The 19,213-nt window shown below is 36.3% G+C and overlaps 1 protein-coding gene across 4 annotated transcripts in view; it reads right to left on the reverse strand.

The window, feature by feature from the left end:
• Positions 1 to 19,213, reverse strand: part of dchs2 (dachsous cadherin-related 2) — a 49,075-nt gene that overhangs the window by 19,722 nt on the left and 10,140 nt on the right. For 2 of the 4 annotated variants that reach the window (XM_068221269.2, XM_021476495.3), the window contains exons 4-10: positions 18,202 to 18,438; positions 12,839 to 13,867; positions 11,744 to 11,931; positions 10,597 to 10,693; positions 10,333 to 10,490; positions 6,352 to 7,186; positions 3,831 to 4,070 (exon numbers count right to left, since the gene is read on the reverse strand). In XM_068221269.2, the coding sequence (XP_068077370.2) occupies positions 3,831 to 4,070; positions 6,352 to 7,186; positions 10,333 to 10,490; positions 10,597 to 10,693; positions 11,744 to 11,931; positions 12,839 to 13,867; positions 18,202 to 18,438 (2,784 nt within the window). Of the gene's footprint in view, positions 1 to 3,830; positions 4,071 to 6,351; positions 7,187 to 10,332; positions 10,491 to 10,596; positions 10,694 to 11,743; positions 11,932 to 12,838; positions 13,868 to 18,201; positions 18,439 to 19,213 lie in introns of those variants that run through there. The other 2 variants (XM_073951477.1, XM_073951469.1) reach the window with 1 other exon arrangement.

Here is a 19,213-nt window from a genome sequence, read left to right on the forward strand (position 1 = left end):
ATAAACACTCTATATTACAAAGACTCAAAAAGATAACAAAAACATTCTAAATAAATAAATAATAGAATGGATATTACATTGAAAATGTAAATCCTGTTGTATAACTGTAGAGTATACGATTGACATTTGTATGTCCTCCCTACATTACTACTTCCCAGCGGACACACAACATCATAAGATGTTAATATTAGGTTAGATTTAGGTCAAAATTCACTTTCTAGTCAGTGTCTAACGACAATGTTATTTTGATGTCCTATAATGATGTGAAATTACAATGATATTTGGTTGATTTTAGTTTGTGTTGGAGAGTGACCAAAATCCAACGTCTGATAGATGTCATAGTGGTAATGTAAACACAACGTCGAGGTGTAACTTGATGAGACGTTGATATTTAGTTGATCTTAGGTTGGACATTGGACATTGATGTCGACCTACATTGGGTTGTGGGGTCAACCTGATTTTCATTTCCAAACAAAATCCAACATTCCCATAATGTTGGGGTACAATGTCAACATTATGTCATGTTGATGTCCTATGCCTGCACTGTTACACCTCACACCTTAAAGTCCACATGAAATAAACATTTTTATTGGTAATTTTGCTAGTTCACATTGTTATTTTTAAAGTGAATAATTAATCCGTGCAAGATAACGCATATAAAGGTTTGTTTTGGTCACACTGCTTGAAAAAAAATCTCATACATATCTGTACTGCATTTTTGGAGGTTTTTTTTCTTATGTTAAATCACCTTTACTTTTTTTTGCTTTGTGCTGCCAAAAATATCTATTTTATCCTAAAGTTTAAAAACAAAACCTTAAAGTTTCAGAAGAATTGCAGTCAAAAAGACAAACTCACAGCAGCTCATAAGCTAGAAACTTCACCTGCAGCCACGAACATCATCTATCAGCTTTATGAGCATACTAAAACCAAACTGCATTAATGTAACAGATAGTTGAATCAATTACTAACAGTATCAATCTTCATCAAATGAACATTTGGCACAGTGGTTTCATGGAGCTTTGTGAGGTTTAATGTAATGGAAGATAAAATCAAGAACAAACCATTGACCACACTGCTGAAAGGAGTGAATTCTGGGGGAAAAAAATAGCCGGCCTTTATTAGCACAGATGGCTTGAGTTAGTGAATCATCACACACAATTTCAAATATCCTGCAGGAGGCCTGACTGCCGTTCTAGGATAACGTCAGAAAGGCAGAGAAAGCCCGACACTGATATTGCGGCTGAGGTATTTTAAAAGGGCCTAGTAGATTTGTGAATATTTGGAATAGGGATAAGACGCACAGAATAACACACGGCATGTGAAAAAGAACACAAAGACCTGTTGATTTATGGTAGCAATCAAGTTTGACGAAACATAATTCAGGTTGATGTATGTTTTTAGCAGCAGTCTGTTAACTAAATAAATTTAAAGGCTGATGACCAGGGCCATCTGGACTTCCAGACTGAAATAATGATGGATAAATATGAAAAGAATTCACTACCTCAAGTTAGACGTGCTGACATGTTTTCCTACTTTTAGACAGGCTACTGTTATAGAAATGTGTAAAATGTAATAGTAAATAACCATATTTTATAACAGAATATAAAAATGGAATCCTAATTTACATACCCCTAGGCTGTGTTTGAATGGAAACAATGTTTCCTAATGATATTACAAAAATTATATATATTTCCTTTATTTTTAATTGTATCTAAGCTTATATTAAGTGGACTGAGTGTGTGTGGGACTCCTATTTTGGAAATGGGAGAGGCAGGGAGACTAAAACCTGCCTTACCACCTCATATATATATATATGATATTTTTTATGTGCTGCTAAGTGACGAAGAGACAATTATGCATACACTCATAAAAAAACAATGTTTCAAAACGTAAAAAAAAATTTACTCTATGTATGGTGTATGATGGACTGTAAAAAGCAGGTCTCCGCCAGCCATTTGTTCACCGAGCATCAGAAAACAAAACGTGGGATAAACAGATTATAAATTGATTCAGCACCATAGCAAAGAGGCATACTGTCTGTTTAAATGTACAGAATCGTTTTGTTATTTTAATGTGTTGATTGTGAAATTTGCTGCATATGCTTGTGGTGAGGCAATAAACACACGTAAACTGCTAAGTGTTAATGTTCAATGCAAGTTTATGCATTGTGTCAAATTACTTTGCTCTTGCTGTTTCTTGGATGATAGGACCCAAAAAAGGGAGAAGGCACTGAGATGAGCATCAGAGCAGAGCTCATTAATATTCACAACCCTTCCAAATAAGGTCAAAACTGAGCTGGTAATTTCTGTGCATATGAAATCTTTTCAATGTAGTTATTAGAAAAAAATTACATTTATTAAATCAATACACTCGATGGAAAAAACAAGCAAACAAAAAACAAACAAACAAATAAACAATAACACTGTTTTCTTTTAGGTGCTGTGTAGGATTTGAATCAAACTTCGCTTATCAATACACAGATAAAACATGTGCATATACACCTATAAATTACTTGCATATACACCTATTTTTTTGGATGTTCAAAACAATATATATGAAACTTGCACTTATAAATATAAACTTTATGCATGAATACACCCACATACACACACACATACATATAAACTTGCTTGTTTTTTAACTTAAGGGGAAACCGGAGCACTCAAGCAGACACTAGAACATGTAAACACCACACAGAAAGACCTCCTGGTCCAGCCTAGACTCAAACTAGTGACCTTCTTGCTGTCAGGAAACTATGCTAACCACTTTTGCCACCATGGTGCCCTAATATTGTTTTCTGCAGCACTAAAATTTATCACATCTACTTGGCTCATACCCACCCATATGTCCTATAAAAAAACATGAAATGGAAGGTATAACTTATTTCCTTAGGCTTCAGAGAAATATCTTAAGCGAAATGGAATCCATTCCCATTATAAACAATAATACATTACTAACTTTATGCATATATTGTGGATTTAGCAAACCCCTGTACATGAGCAGTATATGTATCTTCTCTCTACAACCCCTGTTTTTGTTTACATTATATGCATTGTTTTAAAAATGAAACTATGGAAATGCCTTTTATTATATGTGACTTTTTTTTTCGTTATTAATACGTTTTTTCATTCATTCATTCATTTTCTTGTCGGCTTAGTCCCTTTATAATCCATGGTCGCCACAGTGGAATGAACAGCCAACTTATCCAGCAAGTTTTTACGCAGCGGATGCCCTTCCAGCCGCAACCCATCTCTGGGAAACATCCACACACACACTCATACACTACAGACAATTTAGCTTACCTAATTCACGTGTACCGCATGTCTTTGGACTGTGGGGGAAATCGAAGCACCCGGAGGAAACCCACGCGAAGGCAGGGAGAACATGCAAACTCCACACAGAAACGCCAACTGAGCCGAGGTTTGAACCAGCGACCCAGCGACCTTCTTGCTGTGAGGCGACAGCACTACCCACTGCACCACTACGTCGCCTGAAAATAAATTAACTACCTACTGCGCCACTGCCTCGCCTAATATGTTTTTTCCACCCTTTTTTCTTTTCAGTGTCCATCTGTATCCTTATTCACTATCTCAGATGTATACATTTTATGATATGTTTTAATAAAAAGAGTATATAAAAGCAAGTATGATCAAAGTATTATGAAAGTGTAGCCATACTGCAGGCACTGAGAAAATTAACCCAAGGAAATGCACTATGACTATTGCAGGATGCAATCTGAAACCATGCTGCCATCTTCTGGTGATTTCTGAATCTGGCATTGCATTGGCAGTGTTTAATATGACCAAGTAAACTTTTAAAATAAACTGTACCTGAATCAAGGTCGACTGTCGTGACTTGAACAATGATCTCTCCTGGATCTCTGTTCTCAATGACTGTGGTGTTGTAAATGTGCTGCTGGAACACAGGAGGATGGTCATTAACATCCAGAACCTTCACTGTGAGTGTCTGAGTGGAGGACAGAGACGGCACACCATTATCTCTAGCCTGGACAATGAGAATGTGAACATGCTGGGATTCATAATCCAGGGAAGAATTCAGGAACAGATGCCCTGCAAGAGAGAGAGAGAGTGATATATAATATAATATAATATAATATAATATAATATAATATAATATAATATAATATAATATAATATAACATAATATAATATAATATAATATAACATTATAATAAAATATAATATAATATAATATAATATTATAATATAATATAATTAATATAATATAACATAACATAACATAACATAACATAACATTATAATATAATATAATATAATATAATATAATATAATATAATATAATATAATATAATATAATATAATATAATATAATATAATATAATATAATATGTTTGTATGATAATCATAACAAGCACATCGTCAATATTTCTGTTAAAAGTCATTTAGAACAGTGGTCCTCAAAATAGGGGTTGGTGATTTCCAAAAATCAAATAAATATTATTAAATTATTAAAATTACCATATTTATCCATAATCCACATAAGATAAAAAAAAATTGATAGTTACATAAAAAACAACAAAATACAAATGAAAAGCCAATTTTTTTTTCATAGAATTGGTGTGTTTACATTGGATTAACAACACAGCAATAGTGTCAGATGCAACAGATTAGTTTTATAGCACCAGGTTAAACTTTCTGACATCTTTATGGCAATCAAATACATAAAAAAAATAATAATAATACAAGCCACTAATGAACATTGAGGATGATCTCTGAGTAGTGGTCTCCAAAATCAAATCAAGAACAGACTGAAAACTTTGTGCCCACCAGTCTTAAATTAAACTAATTAAAAAATGTCTGTAAATTATAATATGATTGTTAGACTGTTGCATTTTTTTGTGTTCTCAATATGCTTGTGTTTATATAGCCCTATTGTTGTGTGCGCGACATTTAAATTTTTATTTTAAATAATGTGTACTAATTAATCAAGTCAAAGAAAAAATAACATTTATTGAAACAGTAGTGTTATTTTTATATTTCATTTACATTAAAGCAGTTGCTCTCAGTGTTTTTGACATCAATAGCTCCTCTCCAATTAAATATTCAAATGTCACCTCAACCCTCTCCACACATAGGCCATAATATTTCAAGAATTTTTGCTGTAATTCTAACAAAGCTGTTTGCAGACATTTTTAATATATTAAGCTGACCACGCTTGTGGTTTTCAGATGATTAAAGAACTGTATGTTTTTCAGCAAAAACACTTTAATAAAGAATGCCTAAATTTTTTTAGATTAGAGTTGGCCCACTTGGATGAATTTAGTTAAGAATCACTGATTTAAATTGTTAGCTCACATTAAAAAATAAATCTGCATAATTTACATACCATCATGTCATTTTAAACCTGTATGACTTTCCTTCTTTTTAACAAAATACACACACACACACACACACACACACACACACACACACACACACACACACACACACACACACACGCGCACACACACACACACACACACACACACACACACACACACACACACACACACACACACACACACACACACACACACACACACACTAGTTGGTAAGACCGTTGATATCCAAACATTTTGGTGACCATTAGGGGCTTTCACATCAGGTGAATAACGGAACTCAGTTAGGGTAACTAACCAACAAGCCTGGGAAACTAATTTCCCCAAACTATTTTTCTAGTTACATTCGATCTGTACTTTGATGTAATGCAAGTTAGCCAACTGCGTCATCGAGTACTGCATTCAACAAAATCAACAACTGAAGAATGGAGGACACTATTGCTGAAGGTGTATTTCCTGAAGGTGGGTTGTGTGTTTTGTGATAATGGAGATGAAGCATAGATATAGAAAAAAAGTCTTTCCTCAATTACAACGTGTAGTGCTACATATCATCAAAGCTAAGAAGAGAACACACTAAAGTCAATGCTTTCTAATTGTTTATATCTAGAACAACTTCACAGTTCTGTGACTGTGTTTTGTATGACAATATGCTATTGTGCTGGATTAGATCTTGCTTTTAAGTAGCTTTTTAGTTCCCCAAATATCATTCCTGCAGAAGTTTCTGTGGTCCAAACAAACCAAAAAGCTGTTAACTATACCAATAGTTCTAGGTAAAATTCCTCTGTTGCAAAGGCCTGTATTAACAAGTCATTTGCACCGTGTAAAAAGGCACTGAAAAAAATATCTGCTCTGTAGAAATTAAGTCATACAGTTTGGAATTATGTGAAGATATGAAAATGAAAACAGCATTGTTTTTTTTTAGGATGAACTATATAACCTAGACTTTTTTTTCCTTATCACAACATTCATCTACATCCCTAAAACCACAATACCTGTGCTTTCCATGTGAAAGTAGCTCTTCTCGTTCCCTGAAGACACACTGTAAGTGACATGCCCGTTTCTTCCTTCATCTTTATCTTTGGCCATCACATGATGAACCAAAAGTCCAACTTCTGTGTCCTCTGGGACACATGCTATATCCATGGAGACAAATGTAGGACTGTTGTCATTGATATCCAGCACAATCATTTGAGCTATGATTGATGCATTTTTCCTTTCATTGGGCTCTTTCAAGCTATCGCTGGCTGTCACTCTAAATATAATGTTCTCAGTTCGTTCACGGTCCAGTTGTCCGTTTGTTGTCACAACTCCAGTGTGAGGGTCAATGTGTAAAGGCAGCCCCTCAATGGCAGGGCTGGGGTCGAAAGTCAAAGAATAATAAAGCTCACTGTAGTGTAGACTTCCATCACCATCTCGTGCATTAAACACATATACCACTGTTCCATTGGAAACATCCTCATGAACACCAAATATCACAATGTTGCCATTGCTAGGGAACCAGGGGTTGTGGTCATTGACATCGAGAATGCTGACTGCAGCAAATACAGTGACATTAAAAGTGGGAAAGGCTTCTGCACGTACAACCAGGAAGTAACGCTGAGTGACTTCGTAGTCCAGATGTTGTGCCACATAAAGCTCGCCACTAGAACTTTTAATGCCAAACTGCAAACTACCATTACCCTCAACAATGGAATATTGTAGTTCTGTATCTGGTGCATTTGAAACACCGAGAGACCCAATGATAGTTCCCAGTCCCACATCTTCTAGAACAGTAAAGTGCTGAAAGCTGCTCTGGAAATTCTCTTTTTGTTGATCCAAGACATAAACCTGGAAGAAAACAAAATTTTAAAACAAAATTTGTTATAATTTTTTAAACACTAGAGACAAGACATTCAGTAACACTTTATTTTGATGGTCCATTTAAGTATTAGTTCACTGTCTGCCTGATATCTGTTGAAACTGCTCTTTTAACAGACATTTAACTGACTATAAGGAACTTTGCAAGTACATGTCAACTTACACTAACCCTAACCCTAACCCTAACCTAACAGTCTACTTATAATCTAATGTGAATTAGTTGGTATGTAGATGCAATGAAACCTTAATTCAACAAACGGACCTTCAAAATAAAGTGTGACCAGACATTCGTTCAATGGATGGATATATGGAGTTCAATGGATTAAATATTTTTAAATCTAGTTTTCTTAAAAATTTATATTTTTGTTTATTCACTTTTACTTAAGTACATATTTTCCATGAGTTTAATACTTTTACTCCGATAGATTTTTTATGTGATGCATCGTTACTCGTTACTAGGGGTGTCAAAATGATCGATATCAGTTCAGTAATAGGTCATAACCGGTGATTACGTGATGACGTCATTTATCTCCTATGCGCGATGTCGCAATACTATTGCGGAGGACGGAGGCGCGAGTGAAGGCGGCACACGAGCCGCTAATTTACTATAGGGAGAAATGTTGTAAAACTTCACCTCTGCCTCTCTCTTTCTCACTTTGGACATTTGACCCGCTGGCCTGTTTGTAAGGTAACTTTCCCTCTTTTCTTGGCTGTTAAAGCTGTCGATCCATCCAGACACGAGCGTGCCTGATGTTCAAGTTTTCTCCACTGTGTCTATTACCTGTGATAACCGGCTATTCTTCCCGCCATGGGTGAACAGCGCTTCTTTTCTAAAGCCCTTTCTGTTGAGCAGATGAAGATAATAACCAATCATCATAAGACCTCGCCTGTCAGCGCTCAAAAAGCAGGCGGTATAATATTGACATGAGTTTATTAGCTGTAAATGCTTGTGCTGTCTTCTGTGCATGAGTTTTGTTTGATACATTCAGAAAGAGTGCTTTCTTTAAGCAGGTCAAATTAAGAGTACAGTTCATATATGTGACTGCTGTATTAAAGAACAAAATTGTATTAAAAATAACCCTATAACTGTCACACCAAGACAAAAGCAATATATTTATGCAATATAAAAGCAATAAGTGCAAGACCAATTTAATTAAAAACATAATCAAAATTTAAAAAAAATAATACTAAACCATAGCCATAAGCCATAAAGTATTTTAGAGTTTCTTTTAACACAGTACTATACACACTTTCCTGTTTTTCTTTTTTCTTTTTTTTTTACAATAAAATCAAAATCAAGTGAATTAGTGCAACAGGATTTAGTTTGCTTGTTTAGTTTAGTTTCACGACTGCTTCCAGAAGACATAACTCCTGTTTATTGTGGTATTAACCAATCAAACTTCAAAACTACCAAAGTGTGAGTGTGTGTGAGTGAATAATGCATGTAAGAGAGAAACAGTGTGATTGTATCTGTGTGTGCGTCTGTGTGTGTGTAAGAGAGAGAGAGAGAGAGAGAGAGAGAGAGTGTGTGTGTATGAGAGTGTAAAAGAGTGTAATTTCGTGTTTGTGTGTGTGTGCGCCCATGTATATGTATAACAACATCGGTATTACACAGATGTTAGGAGGAGATGGTGAATTATGTGGACATTATGTATAAAATTCAATCACACTAAATATTTTTTTTTATTTTCAGAAAGTAAAACTACACATAATTTCCTGTAAGGGTTGGGTTTAGAGATTGGATTTGGGGTTAGAGCATTCAAAAGTTTGTAGAGTATAAAAACAATTGTAACCTATGTAATGTCCCCACAATTCACAAAAGTGTGTGTGTGTGTGTGTGTGTGAGAGAGAGAGAGAGAGAGAGATAGAGTGAGAACTGTGTGTGAGAGTGTATGAATGTGTAAGAGTGTACATTTAGGTGTGTGTGTGTGTGTGTAAAAGAGAGAGAGAGAGAGAGAGAGAGTATGAATGAACATGCTGAATTATCTCATCAGTGAAGTGATTTTCTGGTAAAAGAGCCTAACGATGTGAATTCTTGTACCATAGAAATTATTTACAGAGAAAAACAGTATCGTAAGCCATGTTTCTTTTCATTCTGCTTAATCAAGTGCCCCAAAGATATTTAAAATTACCAAACTCTGCCCAGAAGTCTCTGGCAAACAGGGAGGCTTGTCATTGACTGGAACTAGGAAATGTATTAGACAAAGTTCCATAAAACTGAACCTGATAAAATTTGTCTTTCACTGTATTAGAAAAATTTACACATGAATGGCAAATGTGAGTACTTAAAGGTTGGTATTTCAAAAAGGCTAGCAACTGCAAATAGCTTTGAAAGCCAAAGATCCTGCTTCCCTGGAAAATCACTACCACATCTCAAGCCAGACTTCCTCCAAAACATAAATGTGCACAGTCAGATATATGGCTCAAGTGACAAAACCAGAGAGTCAACAAGATTTCATCTCGTTGTATTCATAATTGAGAAACATTACAGTTCAAAGAACATAGCATTACAGTAGTGAATTAATAATAAGTCAATCTGCAGAGTAGAAACACATTGATGATGTATCCTATCTGTGGAAACAGGGTGCACAGAAGTATGCAAATTAATTTGTCAACCAAACATTTTGATTTGATGTTTTTTGGCCCTACGCTCAACTTAAAGATGGGTATTGAGAAGTGAAGATAACCCTGCCTTTAAGAGGTAATTTTTCTTTATTCATTCACTAATTTTTGTTTTGGCTTAGTTCCTTTATTAATCTGGGGTCAACACAGTGAAATGAACTGCCAACTTATCCAGCAATTGCTTTTTGCAGCGGATGCCCTTCCAGCTGCAATCCATCAATGGGAAACACCCATTCACTCTCATTCACGCTCATGCTGTACAATACGGACAATTTAGCTTACTCAATTCACCTATAGAGCATGTCTTTGGACTTGTGGGGAAAACAGGAGCACCGGTTAGAAACCCACGTGAACACAGGGAGAACATGCCAACTCCATACAGAAATTCCAACTGACCCAGTCAGGGACTCAAACCAGCGACCTTCTTGCTTGCTCATTTTTCTTTAGATAGTAGAAAATTCACTGTTGTTGTATGGCAAATTAGCTCCACGTACCTGTATGTGAACAACCGCAGTCTCCTCTAGTGGAAAAAGGCCATTGTCTGTGGCAACCACTCTCAGGGTGTAGCGCATCTGCGGGTTTGAGGAGAACTGTGATGTCACTTTGACATCACCACTAAGGCTATCAATACTAAAATGGCCCAACTGATTATCTAAAAGGGAAAGAACAATAAATATTAGATTAAAAGCTAATGTGATTTGTATCAGCACAAATAAACCATGAATTCAAAATAAACTGTCCTCTAGTCATCGGATTACCTGTCATGGAGAACTTCACAGTCCCATTCTCTCCAGCATCAAGGTCTTTAGCAAACATGCTAATTACAACAGAATTCACAGGAATGACAGCCCACACCTGCACAAAATGCGATATAATCATTTGCACACTATAAATGTATTTGTTAGGTGCTTTTTAGCAAAATAATATATAATATGATCCATTTATGTCTATTTCACCTTATTGATGCTGTACTGTAGCTTTAGGATCTAAACTATGCTTTCAGATCATCAATACACACATACTGTACACATATTTGGGGTCGGTAAGATTTAAATGTTACTAAAATAAGTGTCTATTGCTGGTTAAGGCTAAGGTACAATTATCACTAGTTATAAACTATTAATAATCAAGTTTGCTTCAACAAACTCTTAATTCGCTACTTTTTAATAGTTATTAAGGTAGTAGTGAAGATTAAAGATGTAGAATAAGATCATGCAAGATCATGTACTTTAAAAGTACTATTATACAGCCAATATCTTAATAAGCCACAAACTAATAGTACTGATTTCTATTATTATTATTAGTAATTAGTATTCGTTCATTATATTTTCAACTTCCCTTTTTTAATCTGGGGTGGCCACAGAGAAATAAACCGCCGACTTATCCAGCATATGTTTTACGCAGCGGATGCCCTTCCAGCTGCAACCCATCACTGGGAAACATCCATACGCACTCATTCACACACATACATTACTGACAATTTCTTTGCATGTCTTTGGACTTGTGGGGAAAACCGAAGCACGGGGAGGATACCCGCACAAACACGGGGAGAACATGCAAACTCCACACAGTAGTGCAGCCAGTAATTAGTATTATTATTGTATGTATTTGTTGTGGAATTAATTCAAACCTTTCTGCGACAAACAAAATGTCGTTACAAAGTTCACACACATACACAGACACACAGCAAGAGCGTTCAACTTTGCACTGTTTATGCACGCAAATGTGACAGGATACACAAATTAACATATCCATTTTAATGCATTATTACTTAATAAACATTTTTTTTAAGTAACACAAATATCTTACTGACCCCAAACAATCTCTCTTTCTCTCTTGTTGCAGAGTTTTATAATTATCCAGAAGGTTTAACAACAATAAAACACAAAATAATAGTATTATGACCTGTACGTTTAGCTCTTTAGTGGAAGGCATGTGTGTGAATTGTGGCCGGTTATCGTTGACATCTGTCACAGTAATGTGAATAGTAGTAGTGGTGTTGAGACGAGGTCGACCTTGATCTGTGACCATCACCCTCAAAACATGCTGCGCCTGCTCCTCACGATCCAAAGCCACAAGGTTTATGATCTCTCCTACAGTCAGAGGAAGAAGACAGATGAGAAAGATATTGCCAATATATTCCACAAATAATTGCACTAAGGAGTAATACATGGAATTAAATGTGTTAAATTTGGAGGTATAAACATTAAAATAGTATTTTCTCCTAAAATATCCAGTTGAAGTCAGAATGAACCACTCCTGAATTATTAGCCCCCTCTATATTTTTTCCTCAAATTGTGTTTAACGGAAAGAAGATTTTTTCAACATATTTTTAAACATAATAGTTTTAATAGCTCATCTCTAATAACTGAGTTATTTTGTTTTGCCATGATGACAGTACATAATATTTGACTAGATATTTTTTAAAGTACTACTGTTCAGCTTAAAGAAAAATTTAAAGGCTTAACTAGGTTAATTAGGCAAGTTAGGGTAAAGGATGGTTTGTTCTGTTGATAATCGAAAAAATTAGGAGGTTAAAATATTGACCTTAAAATGGCTGTTTTTATTCTAGCCGAAATAAAAAATAAGACTTTCTCCAGAAGAAAAAAGTATTTTAGGAAATATTGTGAAAAGTTCCTTGCTCTGGTATACATCAATTGAGAAAGATTTGAAAAAGAATAAAAATTCACAAAAGGGCTAATAATTTTAACTAAAACTGTCTTCATTTTTACTCATTTCCCACATTAGAAAGTTATGTGAAAGAAATTACTTATTATTTTATTTCATTTTATTTTTAGATTTTAAATACAAAAGTACATAAAACTTTACGGGAACAACTTACAAAAACATAATTAAACAAACAAACGTTTTGGCCTTTGGATTTATTTATTTTTGAACACTTTAAAAAACAGTTTATGAAAAATAATCTGAAATTTAAAAAAAATTATAAAAATTTTTATTATTATTAAATATTAAATTAAATATGCCAGCAATTCCCACCTGTTCTGGAGTTGACAGAAAAGTATTTTCCATCTGTCAGCAAGATGAAGGACAACACTCCATTGTTAAGTGAATCTCTGTCTGAAGCTTTTACTGTTCCAATCAGTCCATGAGGAGACGGTCCCTCCTGCACGCTGAAGAAGTACACATCTCTACTGAAAACTGGTGCATTGTCATTCTCATCCTGAACCATGACCACCACAGTTGCTGTGGCCTCCATTTTGCTATTCTGTGCTTTTGCACACACACAAAATCTGTAGCTAGGTTCTGTTTCATAGTCAAGGCTCTGAGATACAAACATCCATCCTGTCTCTGGGTGGATTCTAAATGGTGGGACTCCAGAGAGAGGTTTAAGAGAGTAAGTGATAACAGAGGTTTCTTTTCCAGAGGTTCCTGTGTGTTGCGATCTGTTTCCGTGAGCACGTACCTGAATCATTCTGGTGTCTTTTGGAGCACTTTCTCCAATTTCCACTTGGTAAACCAGAGTTTCAAATGCTAGAGTGTCGTCCACAGAAGCTGAAGAATCCATCTCTATCACAAGCCCTAATGTAGAGCTTAATGAAGGATGACCCTCATCCTCAGCTATGATGCTGAGCTCGTACCTCGAGCTGGAATCTCTGGAGACATCACCATTCAGCATGAGAGTCCCAAGATTTGGGTGAATGGTAAACAAGTGGCTTTTAGGATGTAACATGTAGTGAATTCTGCCATTAAATCCGCTGTCCGTGTCATGAGCATGTGCAATGAAGAGTGGTGTTCCTGGAGGGGTGGTACGGGATATGGTGATGTGTTCTGAGGTCTTTTGGAACACAGGAGGGTTGTCATTGATGTCAGTAATGGAGACATTGACCTGAGCACTGCTGTGGATAGGGAGGGTCCCTGTGTGGAACTGTATGTTTAAAATAACATAAGAGATAGACTCATGGTCCAGGGGCTGGGCGGTGTTAATGATGCCAGTCTGGGAATCAATTGAAAAAAGCCCCTGCGGATCACCTGAGGATATCACATATGAAACTACCTCCACTGAATCTGCAAATACAAAAATAAAATGTCATTAATATGGTGAAATTAAAACTGGAAAATAGCAGACATGTTTGAATTACATTGTTTTTGTCACCTGAAAGTCCTTCACTTGAATTGTATGAAGAGATATTCCAAGATTAGCACAAGATTTATTTCTGATTTTTGGAACCGTGTGTTTATTCTTGTTTTGGTGGCAGATTCTGGACACTGGTCCTGACTAGTCTTGGATGTTGTGCTCGGCTTGAGTTTACTCGGCCCGTGCACTCAATTTTTTTGTCTGTGTCTTTCTGTGCCATGTGCTCTCCTGTCTATTGTCTAGTCCACAGGTGTCAAACTCAGTTCCTGGAGGGTCACAGCTCTGCACAGTTTAGTTCCAACCATAATTAATAATCATACTAATTAAGACCTTCAGGCTTGTTGGAAACTTGCAGTTAAATATGTTGGAATTGGGTTGGAACTAAACTGTGCAGGGCTGCGGGCCTCCAGGAACTGAGTTTGACACCCCTGGTCTAGTCCCACCCATCTTGTTATCCCGTTATTAGTTAATTTGGTTCATCTGTCTGTTTATTTGATTTTTGCTCTCTTTATAGCTTACTCATGTTCTTTATCCTGTCCTGGTTTGTTGTCATTCTTTCATTTGAGTTTGTCATCTAGTCAAGATTTTATAGTACAGAATAAGTCAAGCACAAGAAGTTTTTATTTTCCCCCGTTGGGTTGTTTAACTTCATTTTTGTGTTCCTTTGAATTAACAAAGTCATTTTGGTTGTTGCAATTTGATCCTCACCTTTTCTTCAACACCAAACCCTGACACAGGGTTGATGATACACTCAGAAAAAAAAGGTATACACAGCTGTCACTGGGGTGGCAACTTTTCAAAAGGTACACATTTGTACTTTAAGGGTCCATATTGGTACCTCAAAAGTAGATATTAGTACCTACATATTTTAAGAGGAACACTTTTGTACTTTTTAGGTATAATATATACCCTTGAGGGATTAACATGGACCGTTTACGTACAAATTTGTACCTTTTAAAAAAGTACCACCCTAGTGACAGCTAGTGACAACCTTTATTTCTAAAAGTGTAGGGGTTGTTCTTCGTGCTTAAAACATAAAAATTTGTCGTAGCTAGTAACCTAGTGGTCTGTGCAGACCCCACTACCTCCAACATCAGTTTCTGTCAATATTTACTGTCCTATCATAATAAAGACAAAAATTTCAAAAATCAAGGAAGGTGATAAGTCACTAGTTATATTTTAATAAATCTTCCAGGATACATTAATACATACTCCATTGCATAGATGTACAATTGTTACCCCTTTTTTAAAACTTTACATGACAATTTGAAATTAAATGTATAGACCTTTCAATGTCAAGTGAATTTTTGTTAAACTTACTCACAAACCATATGCTTATAAAATTTGGTCATACCATTAACATATGTATTAAAAATGTTTATTTTCAGATTCTAAGCTACTGTTTGACAGTTGAGACCTTGATACAGCAGGCGAAATCCAAAGCTGCCAGAGATTAGAGACCCTCCCCCCTTAACTCAGAAACTCAGAAATTCTGGCCTTCATTTGAAGAAGAGAGGGTTAATCAGTTAATCTAAAGGTAACCTCAGTTGACTGTCTACTGTTCAAATATTGAAGGCTAAACACTTGTCTGTGTGCATGTAATATAGCATGTACAGTATGCGAGGAAAACAAAAACAAAGACAACCCAGTTTTATAATCAAGAATTAAATGTTTCAAATGACTATTTCATATACATTATGCCTGATGGAACATTCTGCACACAGAAATAGCAATTGCTATCAAATGCTATGACACATGACAACAGTACAATAAACGTACCATGACTATATCATTCATTCATTCATTTTCTTGTCGGCTTAGTCCCTTCATTAATCCAGGGTCACCACAGCGGAATGAACCACCAACTTATACAGCAAGTTTTTACGCAGCGGATGCCCTTCCAGCCGCAACCCATCTCTGGGAAACATCCATACACATACACTACGTTCACACACATACACTACGGACAATTTAGCCAACCCAATTCACCTGTACCACATGTCTTTGGACTGTGGGGGAAACCGGAGCATCCGGAGGAAACCCACACGAAGGCAGGGAGAACATGCAAACTCCACGCAGAAACGCCAACTGAGCCAAGGTTCGAACCAGCGACCTTCTTGCTGTGAGCCGACAGCACTACCTACTGCGCCACTGCCTCGCCCCATAACTATATCAAAATCTAAAAACATTTCCTATTAAGTAGTTTTCAGAGTGTGTTAAGAATGTGTGATAAACTCTAGCTAACCCCTGTTCACTAAACACAACTGGTTGCAGACTATGAGAGCCAAAGGAAAGAGAGCATGACATATCTCGTAAACATCCTGGACATCTAGGCTGATATTTAACCCTCTGATCAGCTAATCCCAGCCCTGCAAACTGGATTAGTCACTGGGGTAACAGTAGTCAGTTAGTAGTGGAAAATCACAGTTTAAAACACACATGCATTTTGATGCTTAGAATTCATTTGGTGTTGCATAGCTTTCAACAGATGTTTTCTTTTTTTTACCAGAAAAACAATAAAGAAACATTATTATTGATAATAATATCAATAAATGAGTGATAATCACAAATTGTGAATAGTTCAAATACAGTGTAGTGCAAATATATAAACACATGTATTAAACCATTCAGTCATTTAATGATTTTTCTTTGGCTTAGTTTCTATTTCAGAGATCACCACAGCGGAATGAACCGCCAACTATTCCAGCAGATGTTTTACGCAGCGGATACCCTTTTAGCTGCAACTCAGTATTGGGAAACATCTATACATAATAATTCAAATTCTGTGTAATAAACTATGGCCAAATACTGGGTTAGTTTATTCAATTAATCTATTCACCCTTTTCTTCGCCGACGAGCGGGCGCAGCCATTTTAATCTTTTTGGCTCGAGACTTCCGGTCTCATTCACTTCCATTCATTTTTAGACATTAAAAACTGCTCGTTTCGCTGTTTGATGTTGCAAACTGATATTTTCTTATTATATTATACAACTTGGTCTGTATATTTTTTGGTTTTTAACCATTTATTTTTGGTTGCCATGCAAACACTTGTTTGTAGAGCAAGTAGTTTGACCGTTTTCTGCCGTTTATTATTTCTAGCCATTTCTCCCATAGGCAACTGAATCGGAAGTTCTAAAACAACCGCGAAAACAGGCGCACTTCCGCATTTTAGAATAGGGTCAATAGCGCATGTGTTTGGACTATGGGGAAACCAGAAAACCAGGAGGAAACCCATGCGAACACAGGGAGAACATGCAAACTCCACACAAAAATGCCAACTGGAACTCGAACCAGCGACATATTTTGACTTGAATAAAACCAGTTACCTAATGCCAAGTTCACACGGCAAGATTTTAGCCCTGGAAAATAGCCTTAGCCATAGGAAAATAGGCATGACTATGAACATCATGCAGTGTGAACTCATTAGATAATAATTATCAATGTATGACCATATTAAATGTTGTTATATTGTCAAGTCTCATACACAACGCTACACTGTAAACCCCGCTGCTGTCATAACCAAAAATATTAAGTTAGTATAACTTGACATTACTTAAAATACCAAGTTTTGCCTGAACTTAACATTTAATTACTTTAAACAATTCACCACGTCTCTGTTTAAAATGATTGGTTGTGCTTAAAATTCTGCCTTGACAACCGTGCTGATTGGTCGATATATGCTATATGACACAAGGTGGTCATTTTGCTTGTGATGCTGAATTTTGCTGAAGTACAGCAGGACAGAGGAACTACCTGACCTCATCAGAAGAAAAAAAAGAAAAGTTAAATTAGAAAGTAAATATTTAAATGCTTTTATACATTTTTCTTAATTGCTATACTACATATATTGGGCTAACGACCCACCTTGTAAAAATTAGATGTTACAAAACACCAACATGGTGCGGCTAAATATTAACTTCGATATGGCCCTGGGAGTAAGTAAAAAATATAAACGATGAAAAATTTGGAAGTTTAGTCTATTAGCCATTTTAAGTTATCTATACTTAAACATTTAAGTTATCTTTAATTGAACATTTAAGCTAATTCAATGAAGAAACCATATTTGGTCAACTCAATTAATTGAGTTGTCAATTTCCCATTACTCAAACCAAATGAGGTCATCACTTTCCTCAGATCATTTGAGGAAAGTGGTTACATAGTGGTTTTAAACCAGCTTACCCGATGGTTTTAAACAGAGGCATGAATTCTTACTTATTAGGGTTTACAGTGAATGTGTCACAATATTCCCCACAAAATAACTCACTGGCAGGGGTAATGGCCTGAACCAAACCCACAGAAGAGCCCACTGGTGCGTCCTCAGAGATGGAGAAGGTGTATTGAGCTTTCTGGAAGAGGGCAGGAGGCTGGTCGCTCTGCAAGATGTTCACAGTGATGTTAGCAGGATAAGCAGCAGACATGCCTCCTCCATCTCGAGCAGAAACAGACAGCTTCACACTGCTACTGCGCAGCTGCATTAGAGAAGAGCTCAGGTAGACCGAACCTGCCGAACACACAAAACCAACATTAACATCTTGCCTATAGGTGATCTATTTGGACCTGAAGCAGCAATTGATAAGTACAGAAATCTGGAGGAAGGTCTTTAGGAATAGGATTGGTGACGTGTAGGTGGTATGTTATTTTTTAATTTGATTAGGCATCAACTTTCTGCTGAAGTATAACAATCAAAACATAGTCAAAAGTTGAGTAGTGGCTACAACAGTTGGACAACACTCAAATCTAATACTAAAATTGGAAAGCACTTTAGGAACGGAGATGTCCACACAATGCCTTTGGGTTTATTTTAAGTAGATTAAGACTTATACAAATTTGATTTAGATATCTAAATCACAACAGCATTACGTTCTTTAAAAATAATGTGTAGCGACGCACTGGCACAGTGGATAGCACAATCGCCTCACAGCAAGAACGTTGCTGTTTCGAGCCTCGGCTGGGTCAGTTGGCGTTTCTGTGTGGAGTTTGCATGTTCTCCCTGCGTTCGTGAGGGTTTAGCCAAGGTGCTCCGGTTTCAACCACAATCCAAAGACATGTGCTACGGGTGAATTGGGTAAGCTAAATTGTCTGTAGTGTATGAGTGTGAATGAGTGTGTATGGATGTTTCCCAGAGATGGGTTGCAGCTGGAAGGGCATTCGTTGCATAAAACACGTGCTGGATAAGTTGGTGGTTCATTCCGCTGTGGTGACCCTGGATTAATAAAGGGACTAAGAAAACGAATGAATGAATGATTAATAATGTGTGACTATGTCAACTGTGCAAC

The sequence above is a fragment of the Danio rerio genome, chromosome 1 (genome assembly GCF_049306965.1).
Source record: "Danio rerio strain Tuebingen ecotype United States chromosome 1, GRCz12tu, whole genome shotgun sequence".
Lineage (NCBI taxonomy): Eukaryota > Metazoa > Chordata > Actinopteri > Cypriniformes > Danionidae > Danio > Danio rerio.